The sequence below is a fragment of the Euprymna scolopes genome, chromosome 9 (assembly GCF_053919585.1).
Source record: "Euprymna scolopes isolate OS-2025 chromosome 9, ASM5391958v1, whole genome shotgun sequence".
In the NCBI taxonomy this organism is placed as follows: Eukaryota; Metazoa; Mollusca; class Cephalopoda; order Sepiida; family Sepiolidae; genus Euprymna; species Euprymna scolopes.
Genome location: NC_136490.1, coordinates 85,784,331 through 85,796,706, shown reverse-complemented (window position 1 = coordinate 85,796,706; position 12,376 = coordinate 85,784,331). Strand labels below are relative to the sequence as shown.

The 12,376-nt window shown below is 33.6% G+C and overlaps 1 protein-coding gene across 1 annotated transcript; it reads right to left on the bottom strand.

Annotated features, from left to right (window-relative positions):
• Window positions 1–8,475: 8,475 nt before the first annotated feature.
• LOC145284998 (uncharacterized) lies at window positions 8,476–11,821 on the bottom strand. Its single transcript, XM_080134089.1, has 2 exons — window positions 11,569–11,821; window positions 8,476–9,049 (listed from the first exon to the last, which is right to left on the bottom strand). The coding sequence occupies exons 1-2, from the start codon at window positions 11,728–11,730 to the stop codon at window positions 8,510–8,512; spliced, it is 702 nt and encodes a 233-aa protein (XP_079990215.1). The 5' UTR covers window positions 11,731–11,821; the 3' UTR covers window positions 8,476–8,509.
• Window positions 11,822–12,376: the final 555 nt, after the last annotated feature.

Below are 12,376 nucleotides of genomic sequence, written 5' to 3'. Positions count from 1 at the left end.
TGATGCTTGTACAGTTTACCAAAGACATTAAAAAACGAAGATATTGAAAAAGAACTATATTATACATAACCGTTATGGAATAAAGTAAAAAAAAGCCTTCTTAATTTGATAAAGTAGTTTTTTTTACAGAGGAAAATCAAATTTTAATGAGATCGATCGTATCGCAGCCATCTTAACTATTTCCATCGACGAGGAGAGGGTGCCAGGGGAGATAACTCCATCACAGCTTAAAGTCTATCAAAATTTGACGAGATTATTTTGAAACAGAGGTAGAAAAAAAATCCTAGATAAATATTTTAGGGTTTTTTTTTCGCTTATTTTATGGAGTGTCTCTGTTCTTTTTAATCTTTTTTCATTTTGTCCTTTTTAATCAGTTTTTCTTTTAAAGGAACTCCTCTCCGTCCGCGGAAATAGTCAAGATGGCCGCGATATGATGGATCGCAATAAAATTTGATTCCTCTCTCTCTAAAAAAAAAAGTATTTGATCAAATTAAGCGATTTTTTAGTGAGAACTTTATTCGATAACAAATGCGCATAATATCGTTCTTTTTCAATATCTTTTTTTAAATGTCTTTGATAAACTGCACAAGCACCTTATTATTTGTACATTGTTAATGTTTCTTGCATACTTGAATCCGATGAGCTGATGTTATTTATTTTTAACATTCACAGCAATCACATTGAGCATGACACAAACGTTCTTATAACACATTGTATTGAGATTTTTCACCCGTTGGAATTATTGTTTAATCAAATGTTCTAATATTCAGTTAATATCCATATTATATCATTATTAGCCAAACTAATATAGATATAGGTTCAATATGGTTGATTGAAAAAAAAAATAATACTAAAAGATTTTAAACCATACATTACACATTTCCCGTGATTACGTATGTCATGTGTGACGCATATGCATTCATTCAAAAGTAAACGTCAAATTCATCAGTCATTAGTTTTAAGTAAACAAAAAGCATCAACGTACACAAATAACCAGTAGAAAGAAGAATGGTTTGATGGCACTTCGGTTGAAACATCGTGGAAATATAAACATCAGAATTTTTTATGACAATAGTCGGAAAAAATAGCATAAAAATAATTTTCATTATTAGATTGTCAAATATTTTGCTGCTGTTTCAATATATATATATTATATATATATATATATATATATATATATATATATATATATATATATATAATGAAATGTCGTTTGCTTAAACCATTGTGTGAGTTATGTATTTAGGGAATTGTTAGAAGGCTATTAAAATGCAAGGAATGGAAACGATGTTAAACAAGTGATATATATATATATATATATATATATATATATATATATATATATATATATATATATATATATATATATATATATTAGATCACTCTGACAGGCGTTAAGAAGCATTTAAAGAATAGACGTTTAAATTTCAACAAGATTTCTTACGGTTAACGGTAGCCGAATGGATTAGGTCATTGCTAATGAAGCCAGAGATGGCTTCTGTTGCCGGGTTCTAATCTATCGACTGGTGTCAATCGCGACACCCTGCACTGATGATTCCCGAAACGATGAAATGCTAGTGCCTATAGGTATTTAATAATTATTATAGTAAATAATTATATATATATATATATATATATATATATATATATATATATATATATATATATATATATATTGTTGTAGCCATAGGAGTGGGCCATAAAGGAAAACCCGAACAACAGGTTTAGGTAAAAAAGAATATATTGTACAAGAAAGTGTTTACAAAGAAATGGTTGTTGGCATTTTCCGACTATTAGCTATTTTGAGTTAGGTGGCAATAATTCCCTACGAGAGTATTAGATCTGGGGCTTTTATAATAGTTATAAGTGTCCATTACTTGTGAATGTGTTAGTCTTTATAACTCCCCCACCAAGCCGTTACCATACAAAGAATACTAGTACCGTTTCCTTTTTAGATCGACTGTTTAAGGATCCGTGAACTTCCTTTTCCTTCCAGCGTTCTAGAGCTGCTTGGAGTGGTTCGATGTCGAAAGTGTCATATAGCGTTACAATGATCTTTTCTTCGGAGGTGCATTGTTGGGATCATCCAACAGACGATTTTGTAGAATGGGAACAACTGTAGGATGATAAAAAAGTGAATGTATGTAACCTATTGAAATCCGGTTGCGGCGGTAGCCATGCTGATCATTTGTATTCATGTCTTAGTCGACCTACGGGTCCAAAGGCCCGGGTTAGTTCTGTTGAATCCCATGAGAAACTTTGGGGACAGGTTTGAGCTATGTAGAGGTTATATCAGCCCAAGAGCCAGGAAGAAAGAGAGGGAATTACTATTTATAAACAGTTACGTGGTCAACTAGCATGAGAGCGGCCTCTGATTGGACAAGCCGGAAAAGAAGTTGATTGCTGCAACCAATCAGTAATGATGTTATAAACTTTTGAAATCTCAAACCGCGAAATCTCGCTGACACTGTTGCTATACTCTCTTATTTGGCTAATCCATACAAGCTCGCATTGCTAGCGGCTATGATATCAGTTTTTGAGTCATAGTGAATGAGAAATAGATCTAATGCCATTTTTTAAATTTTATTTTATCGAATGCTGTCTGGTATTCAGGTGTCTATTTCTACACTCTGTCCTTTTTAGTGTTCTTTCAGTGGGGTCCATGGTGCATATTGAGGATGAATGTCCGTTAATAGTTCGCTAAATCCCCAAAACTTTGTAATTTTGTAATATTTTTGGAAGTCGGCATATCCTTCATAACTGTGCCCCTTTTAAGATTTGGTCTTCTACCTATTTTGTCAATGATGTGTCCCAAGTATTTTATTTCTTCCATGACGAAATCGCATTTTCCTTCTTTTATTTTAAAAACTAAAATTTTATATTCGAGAGAATACTTGTAGACATGTTCTCGATGTTGTACTCTGGTCTCACTTATTATGATAGTATCATCCAATCAATCAAGGTTGCTCAACATGGTATCCATAAGTTTTGGAAAAATGGCAAGCGTTACCTTGACTCTGAAAGTTAACGTTTCGAATTTGAATAACCCATTATGGATTTCAATACAAAGCAACTTTGAGCTATTTTCCTCAATTGAAATTTGAAGGTATGCGTCTCTCAGATAGGCTTTAGAGAAAATTTTTATTCTGTTTAGCTTAGTGAAAACTTCTTCAGAACTAGGAAGTGAATAATGGTAGTCTTTTAGTACTAAGTTCAAACCAGTGTAGAATGCAGTGCAAACGCGGATTTCTTTTGACTTCTTTTTCACATAGATAGTAGGGATGCCCATTGACTTTTGATAGGATGCTGAGTTTTACTAGTTTTTCAAGCTATTTGTTAATTTTCTCCAATGAGGCGAATGGTACATGTCCTTTTTTTTCTTAGAATACTGTTTGCATATTATTTTTGAGTTCGAATCTGTCTGACATTTTTGTGCAATTTCCAAGACCGGCTCAGAAAACTTCAGAGGAACTTTCTCTTCGTTCTGACTTGGGGGTTTCCTTCTCTGTCGTTAGAGTTTCTACTTTTTGATAAAAAGTATTTATAGGCAAATCTCATAAACTGAATTGTTGCATCCAATCAGCCCCCAAAAGATTTCCTGTATTTCTTAACGTGAACATTATTAATTTCTTTGTTGTACCGGCAAATGTAACATTAGTGATTAATTCACCTCCAATCCAGTCACCATTCTGACTATTTTGCAAGACTTTTAGCGTAGTAGGTTGATTTAATCTTTTCCATGTATGTAAATTAATGATTTATAAGTCTGATTCCGAATCGAACTGAAGTTTACGTTTTATTTAATATTTTCACCAGCACATATTTACGTATACGTTTATCATCTTTTTCGTTTGTTCCTGTTTGTTGTAACCGAGTTTAAATTTTATCTTTTGCTCTACAAAGGGAGCTTATGTTTTATTTTTTATTATGCTAATTGGCTAGTGACTTATCTATTTATAAAATAATAATAATAATAATAATAATAATAGTGGTTTATTTCTAAAATAAACAGAAAAAATAGCTCAGCATAATAGAAAAACAAATAATAAATAGATAATATTGACTATAAAAATTCAAATAGAAATAAAATAATAAATAAAAACACCTAACATGCAAATTCACAGCCAACTTTGAATAAATAAATAAATAACTTTATTCTATTTAATGCTGAGATATCCTCTGTGACTCAGCTCTCATTTACATTTCTCAGTTTGCACAGTTCAGAAGATTTGAAACACCCGCTATTAAAAATTATATATATATATATATATATATATATATATATATATATATATATATATAACTCGTTTTTGTCTTCTTCCTCAACACCGACAACCTTTTATTCCTTGCATTGTGATAGCCTTCTAACATCACACACACACACACACACACACACACACACACACACACACACACACACACACACACACACACACACACATATATATATATGGTATTTGACCCCCCCCTCTTTGAGTAGAGTACTGTCATAAATGTATCTCACTTGCTACTTAACTGGATATAAAGTGAGACCTGCTGTTTGTTTGTTTACAAATAAACAAGCACTGTAAAAGCAGTGGGCGAGTGTTTATTTAAATGGACATTTGTTGAGGTCATTTACGAGCACCGATCCCATGGACCGGTGGGTAGAACTGTCGATTATGAATGCGATGGTTGTAGGCTCATTCCCGGCTACAATGAAACAGTACTGTATATGGCTGACTATATATATATATATATATATATATATATATATATATATATATATATATATATATATATACAGTGTATCACATTTCTTCAAATATTTAAGTATGTCTCTTCATGGGACAACACTGAAAAATGATTTTTTGACACAATGAAAAGTAGTCTGTCTACAGCATATATAGCAGAGGTAATTTTTCCCCCTTAAAATATAGCCATTAAAAGCTAAATCCCTGGCAAAAAAAGCGAGCACACCCCTTACGAAAAGTTGTTAATATTAACATACAACATCTCAACTCTCAATATTTTGTGTGGCCACCATCATTATCCAAAACTGCCTTTACTCTCCTAGGTATGGAGTTTACCAGAGCTTCACATTTAACCACTGAAATGCTCTTCCACTTTTCAATTACGACGTTGTGGAGCTGGCAGATATTTGAGACTTGAACACAATAGAACATCTTTGGGGCATCCTAAAGCAGAAGGTGGAAGTGCGCAAAGTCTGGAGACATGCTTGGTCATTCCATCACCTTTACCCTCAGCTTCTTCAGCAAAGCAGTGGTTGTCTTGGATGTGTGTTTTTGGTCATTGTCATGCTGGAACATTGCTCTGCGACCCAGTTTCTGGAGGGAGGGGATCATGCTCGGATGCAGTATTTGACAGTACATGTTGGAGTTCATGTTTCCCTCAATGAAATGTAACTCTTCAATACCTGCAGCACTCATGCAGCCTCAGACCATGACATTCCCACCACCATGCTTGACTATAGGCATAACACACTTATCTTTGTACTCCTCATCTAGTTGCCACTACACATGCTTAAGGCCATCAGAATCAAGCAAATTAAATTTCGTCTCATCAGACCATAGGAGATGGTTCCAGTAATCTGTTGGCTTTGTTAAAATGTCTTCAGCAAACTGTTTGTGGGCTTTCTTGTGTATTGCCTTCAGAAGAGGCTCCCTTCTGGGGTGACAGCCATGCACACCAATTTGATGTAGTGTGCGGTGTATGGTCTGAACACAAACAGGCTTAGCTCCAACTTTTTAAATCCCTACAGCAATGCTAACAGCACTCCTGCACACATTTGGATGTGACGCTCAACATATGCGCTCAGCTTCTTTGGATGACCTACCCAAGGTATGTTGTGAGTGGACCCTTTTAAAATGCTGGATGATCTTAGCCACTCTTCTGCAGCTCAGTTTCTAGGTGTTAGCAATCATTTTGTAGCCTTGACCATCTTTATGTAGCGCAATGATACGTTTTTTAAGATCCTCAGAGAGTTCTTTGCCATGCTGTACCATGTTGGAACTTTCAGTGACTGGTAAGAGAGAGTGTGAGAGCTGCATTACAAATTGGAATGCACCTGCTCCCTATGAACATATGGCATGATGCACATAATGAGGCACATGACATTTTGGAGGGGGAAAAAAGCAGTATTCAATTTAGACATTTAGGGGTGTAGTTTTTTAGGATTGTACTCACTTTTTAGGGGTGTAGTTTTTAAGGGGTGTACTCACTTTTGTTGCCAGGGATTTAGCTTTTAATGGCTATATTTTGAGTTATTTTGAGAGGAAAATAAAGATATACTTAAATATTTGAAGAAATGTGAGGGGTGTACTTTTGTATATAAATTAAATGTTCACATGTATTGAATGAAACTAAATGCTCAAAACACATGTAAAGCTTTTATAAGTAAAATCATATAAATATAAAAAATCCTACGTGAATCAATCATCTTGTCATGGGTTCAACAATCTTAAGTAATCAATATTGTTGAACTCTTTATGAGTCGATTAACATCATGAAAAAAGTATTTATCTGTGTCGGAATTTTCGGAGTCTTATGTAATTTTACTTTATACACACACACACACACACACACACACACACACACACACACACACACACACACACACACATATATATATATATAAAGTTGAATGTGTGTGTGTGTGTGTGTGTGTGTGTGTGTGTGTGTCTGGTCCCGAATAGGTTCCTATATGGCTGACTATTTTAACAAATTGATTACATATAATGATAGAATGATAGAAGATGTATCGAGACCCAGGAATGGGTATGTTTGATCCTACAGAACGGTGGCTCATTAAAATTGTGGGGTGTGTGTTCGCGCCTGTATGGAAATAAAAAATTAAAAAATAAAAAAAAAAACGTTTACAAGTGTTTTTGATATAGATGTACATAAGAATACTTTGATAAGTATGTTTTAACTTAAATAGGGATGGTATAATAAAACTGTGGTGTTTGCGTTCGCGCCTGGCCTCCATAGAATGGAAATAGACACACACTTTAATAAAGACTTTTCATATCTATCTGCGTAAGTATACTTTGATAATTATGTTTGAAGAAATATGGTATAATAAAATTATGGGGTGTTCGTTCGCGCCTGGCCTCCATAGATTGGAAATATGTCACAAAGTTTAACAAGGTTTTTTAATATAGATCCACAAAATATTGTGATAAGTGTTTCAGTGTGAACAAGTATGGTATAATAAATTATGGGGTTTATCTATTTAATTTTTACTTTCATCATATTTTGCTTTGGTTTTGATACCCCCAAATTCGGAGCTATCTCTTTACAAGCCTTCATTTTCATAACCTATCATACTTTCATAAATCAGAGTCCATTTTCTGTAGACTGTTTTTGAACCCAGTCAACGACGGGTAGTTTTTGCTAGTATATATATATATATATATATATATATATATATATATATATATATATATATATATATATATATATTGTATATATATATATATTGTATATTTTGGCAGCAATTCATTATTCAAGCACATCTGATTAAACATGACAGAGTTTTTCTTTTTACGATTTTTGGATATTTTTTCAATTGGCCAAGTAGTCTTTTTTTAATTTCAGTTGGCATATTATATATTATGGCGCCCAAAAGCTGTTGTTTCACCAATATTCGTCTCAAGCGCTTTCTATCAGTTCAATCGATAGAAATCGCTTCAGACAAATATGGCCAAATAACAACTTTTGGGCGCTATAATATATAAACTGCCAGCTGAAATAAAAAAGACTGCTCGACGAATTGAAAAGATATCCAAAAATATCGGAAAAAAGAATAACTCTTTCATGTTCAATCAGACGTGCTGTAATATATATAGAGAAGAGAAGAGAAGAGAGAGAGAGAGAGAGAGAGAGAGAGAGAGAGAGAGAGAGAGAGAGAGAGAGAGAGAGAGAATGTATAAAGAAAAAGATTTACTAGAGTTTTTAATTATCGGAGTTAGTCCAACATATTTATTTAAATACAAACACAAGTTTTAGAACGAACCGAAAGTTTCATTGTTATACCGCTTTCAGAGTCACTGAAATTGAAGCATTTACAAACTAGAAATATGAAATTAAAATGACTATGGAAGCAGTATGGTTCTATATTTAAACTTGTCTGTACACACACACACACACACACACACACACACATACACACACACATACACACACACACACACACACACACACACACACACACACACACACACATATATATATATTAGGTACATGTATTGTTCATTTGTAAATCGCCACTTGTTCTCGTCTTCTTTTACCAACAACGACTATATTTCATTCCTCGCATTGTGACAGCCTTCTAAATCTCTACTACATATATATATATATATATATATATATATATATATATATATATATATATATATATATATATATGTATGCATATATATATATATATATATATATATATATATATATATATATATATATATATATATATATACATACATATATGCACTGGAAAATATTCTTTGTTTTAATAAGCACAGCCTTCAGCAATTGGACCACTTGAATGCATTGGCTGAAAATGATGTCGATATGTAGCATTATTAGTGGCTTTTGTTTGACCACTAAGATCAAATGAAGTTCCATTAGTGAAAGTATCAATGTTCTGTAGATTTGGTATCATATAATTTGTCATCGGTGGTGTATTCTCATGGTTGCAAGACATGTATTGGTTTGAAGTGAAAGAAAAACTAGTAAAACTAACATTGTCTTTGTCTGTTGGTTTTGAAGCATTGCTTCCAAATGACATTGGTGACGTTTGCGTATTATTAGTTGTGTTATTCGCATGGCTGTTACATCGGTTGGTGATTGGACCAGTTGTGTTGTTAGCAGTGTTTGGTGTGAATGCCATAGAGAAAAGAGCCTCTGGATTGCAAACAAACTTGTAGACGTACCGTTCACCGGACACTTTCTGAAGAATTCCTTTCTCATAATAATAGCGAAGTGACCGACTTAACTTGTCATAGTTCATGGCAGGACGATTTTTCTGAAGACCCCATCTTCTGGCCACCTGAACAAATAGAGGATGATAAAAACGTTTAAGGTAAAACAATGATCTATTTGAGAAAGACAAAGTAAAAGTGGAATTGTGCTTAATTAAAAATATAGTGTTACATAATGGAGGGGCCCTATGTCAATAGCAATTAAGTGAGCTAGTGTGGATTTTGACAACGGTCGCACTAAGTACATATCATGATGACACGAAATTACAAAACAGAATCATTCCCATATATTAAATCATAGATGTGTTACATGTAAGGTTAAAACATAAAGCGAGAGGTCAAATGAGGTAAACAAAACAGAGGTATGACGAATAATTTCACATTTTAGTCAGGCTGAGAAAGGAACTAAGCTTTCCAAATGAGTCTGTCTATGGAAACAGTGTGAGGCAATAATGTAGACAGAAAACTTTGATGATCGTCACGTGTAGAATGTTACCTCGGAGAACTTCATATCCACCCACTTGAGTAAGAAAATAAATTAAATGATTAATTAGCTAAGAGAACGTTAATATCTTTTCTCTGTGTGAGTCAATTATCTCCAGAAATAAATCTTAGAAACCCTCAGCATTGCGTCGATTGCTTTCTGCATGAAAATGTCATTTGTCTTCCTAAACTGCTGAGACGATCGATGGCCACTTATGGAATGCAGTGACCACTAGACAAAGCATCAATAGAATGCAGTAAAAACTAGACAAAGAGAAATGGCAGCGCCAGATAAGGACGATAAAAGACCCGTGTATAAAGACATAGATTGATTTATTTAGTGACAACGTAACACATAAATGGTCAACTATTAAAATTGTCTTCATTTTAATAATTTTTCATGTTGAAATAATTATTTTCGAAAAGAAAAAATTCCACTTTTTTAGTGCGAAAAAAAAAAAATTATGAGAGGATAAAATGAAAAAATTCGCTAGTCAGAATTAAATATCCACTAAGGTGTTTTCATGCGTGAATTTAGGATTTGGAATGGTGTACACCATATTTCCGATACTTTTGTCTATTGTGGCCAGTTCCCAGAAAGACCTGTGTTTTTGTAAGTTTTGTAGAAAAGTTTTATCGTGGATCATAGCATTTCTTAGGCACAATAGAGGGCCTTCTAAATTTTGTTTACTTTGGCATCCGTTTTTCAAATGCAGGTCTTATTTTTCGCTGAAACATAACCCCCACGAGGAATACTGTTGATCGTGTATTAGGGTTAGGTGTGATTCTATAGGCATGCATTTTCGATTGCTCGTTTCAAAGTGTCGACTAAGCATTCCGCTTGCCTGTTTGACTGTGGGTAGTACTGGGGAGTCATGACATGTTTAATTTGAAACGTCACACATAACTCCTTTAGGTCAGCGGACATAAATGGAGTTCAGTTGTCACTTACTAAGCGCTCGATAACTCCAAACCGAGCAAATAATTCATGGAGAAAATTAATAACTACTCCTGTAGCAGTAAATTAATAATTACCTCTGTGTATATACATTGCTATTCAGATCTACATAAAAATCCAAAAGGATATGTTTATATATTAAAAAATGGTAAATAAGAAGCTATGAAAAATCAAAAACAAAACAAGGTCCTGGATATGACCTTAAACTATATCCGATGGTGAGGCCCCAGCTTGCAGGCCTTAGGGAGTGTGGAGCCACCCTTTAATTGCCACTGCTCTCAGGTCCACTCTGACCCGGAGTGGTAGTACCTGTTAGGGTCCCAACTATGGCTTAAATAGAATACGACTTAAAAAACAAATATACTATATTAAAAAATCGTTCTTCAAAATCACCAGATTCGGCATTAAATAACCTGAAAAGGGTTGATATGCCGTAAAACAAAACAACCAACCAACCAACTAAAAAAAAGCAAAAACATTAAATGATATAAAAATGTTTAATGTAAAAAAAGTCTTAATAAAAAAATGTAAAAAAGAGTAAAAAAAATGAATTATTTTAAGACATTTTCTCCCGAACGACGTAGATTTTTCTCTTAAAAAATCTTGTCCTCCTTTGTACTTTCATCCATTTTGTTTCTGTTACTTTTACCCAATCTTGATCTGTTTATTAGCTTTTCTTATTTCTTCAATGTAGGTTTCAGTTAAAACCATGCTAGGTCACGTATAGGCTACTGGTTTTCTTGATCTTGAGTAAAACGTTCTTTATAATATCAGGTTAAAATAGAACCTTTTTTTGCTATTTATAATAAATCTCAATTGGAAATAACATCCCCTTCCTCCCAATGTCTGACTCAGTCATTTTGTGTTACATGCAGAGAACTGATCCTTGTGGTACACCAGTTTTTGGCCATCGCAAAGTTGTTCCCTTTGTATCTAAAAGTTTCAGAAAGTATTGAAAATTCACCACCATTTCATTCACGAGATTCCCACAAAATTAGTAATACCTGGCTTACCCATACATCTGTCTCCATATCTTAAAAGGTAGAGTAAAAAATAATGTCTGATATTATTTTGCATAATATCTCACTGACTCATAACAATAATAATAAAAAAAGAATTAGAAAAGGAAAAGAAAATGATGCTTACCTCTTCTGGTTCAATGAGTTTAAACTCCAGACCCCGTCCTGTCCAAGCAATGAAAGTGGAATTATTTGGATCATCCAATAAAGAAACCAAGAATTGCCAGAGTTGCAAAGTCCCACGGCGCTGACACGTACTTGATATATTAGGAGAGTAAGTTGTTACCATCGCAGTAGCTACAGATGCCTCTCGGAAGTATTTATCCGGAGAGCAAATGTCTGGATAAGCGTCTTGAGTTAAATCAATGGTTCCTGTTTCATCTTTGCCTCCTGTGAAAAAGTCAGAAATAAAAATGTTAAAAGCTTCCAATTTTTTTCCATTAAAAACACGAAGCATTTTACAAATATATAAAAGCCTTTTGTATGACATCAGAATTTTACTCGGAAGTTTTACAAATAATTTAACTTTTTAGCAACAGTATCATCTAATAACAAATCAAATGAAATTACTGCAGGAAGCAAACCCGTGTCTTTCCTCAAAACCACTTTTATATTTTGCTGCTTTAATTAACAACACTTAACAGGTCGGCTAATAAAGCTGAGTGCCAATCACTACTCCATCCTAAGTGAGAATCCAATGTGTAATGGATATAATTACAGATAGCAAATTATCAAATGAACGGATGACAAAGTCTTTCCATACAAAATAAATTCATTTTATTCGACAACTTAATAAAACGTTGAAAGAAACGTTGGTAAAAATTGGGAGTACAAATACGAATAATCCCAAGAATGTTCTGGTGAAAGAAGAGCTGTTTTGTTTGTAACGAGAAAGTAAATACACATGTTTGTTTTGGTTGTCGTCTTGTGTGTTT

Bases quoted from the DNA above. Each gene is read 5' to 3' on its own strand.
- LOC145284998 (XM_080134089.1), bottom strand. From the start codon at position 11,730: ATGGTAACAACTTACTCTCCTAATATATCAAGTACGTGTCAGCGCCGT. The intron at 9,050-11,568 runs GTAAGCATCATT...CTATTTGTTCAG, and splicing joins AACTCATTGAACCAGAAGAG to GTGGCCAGAAGATGGGGTCT.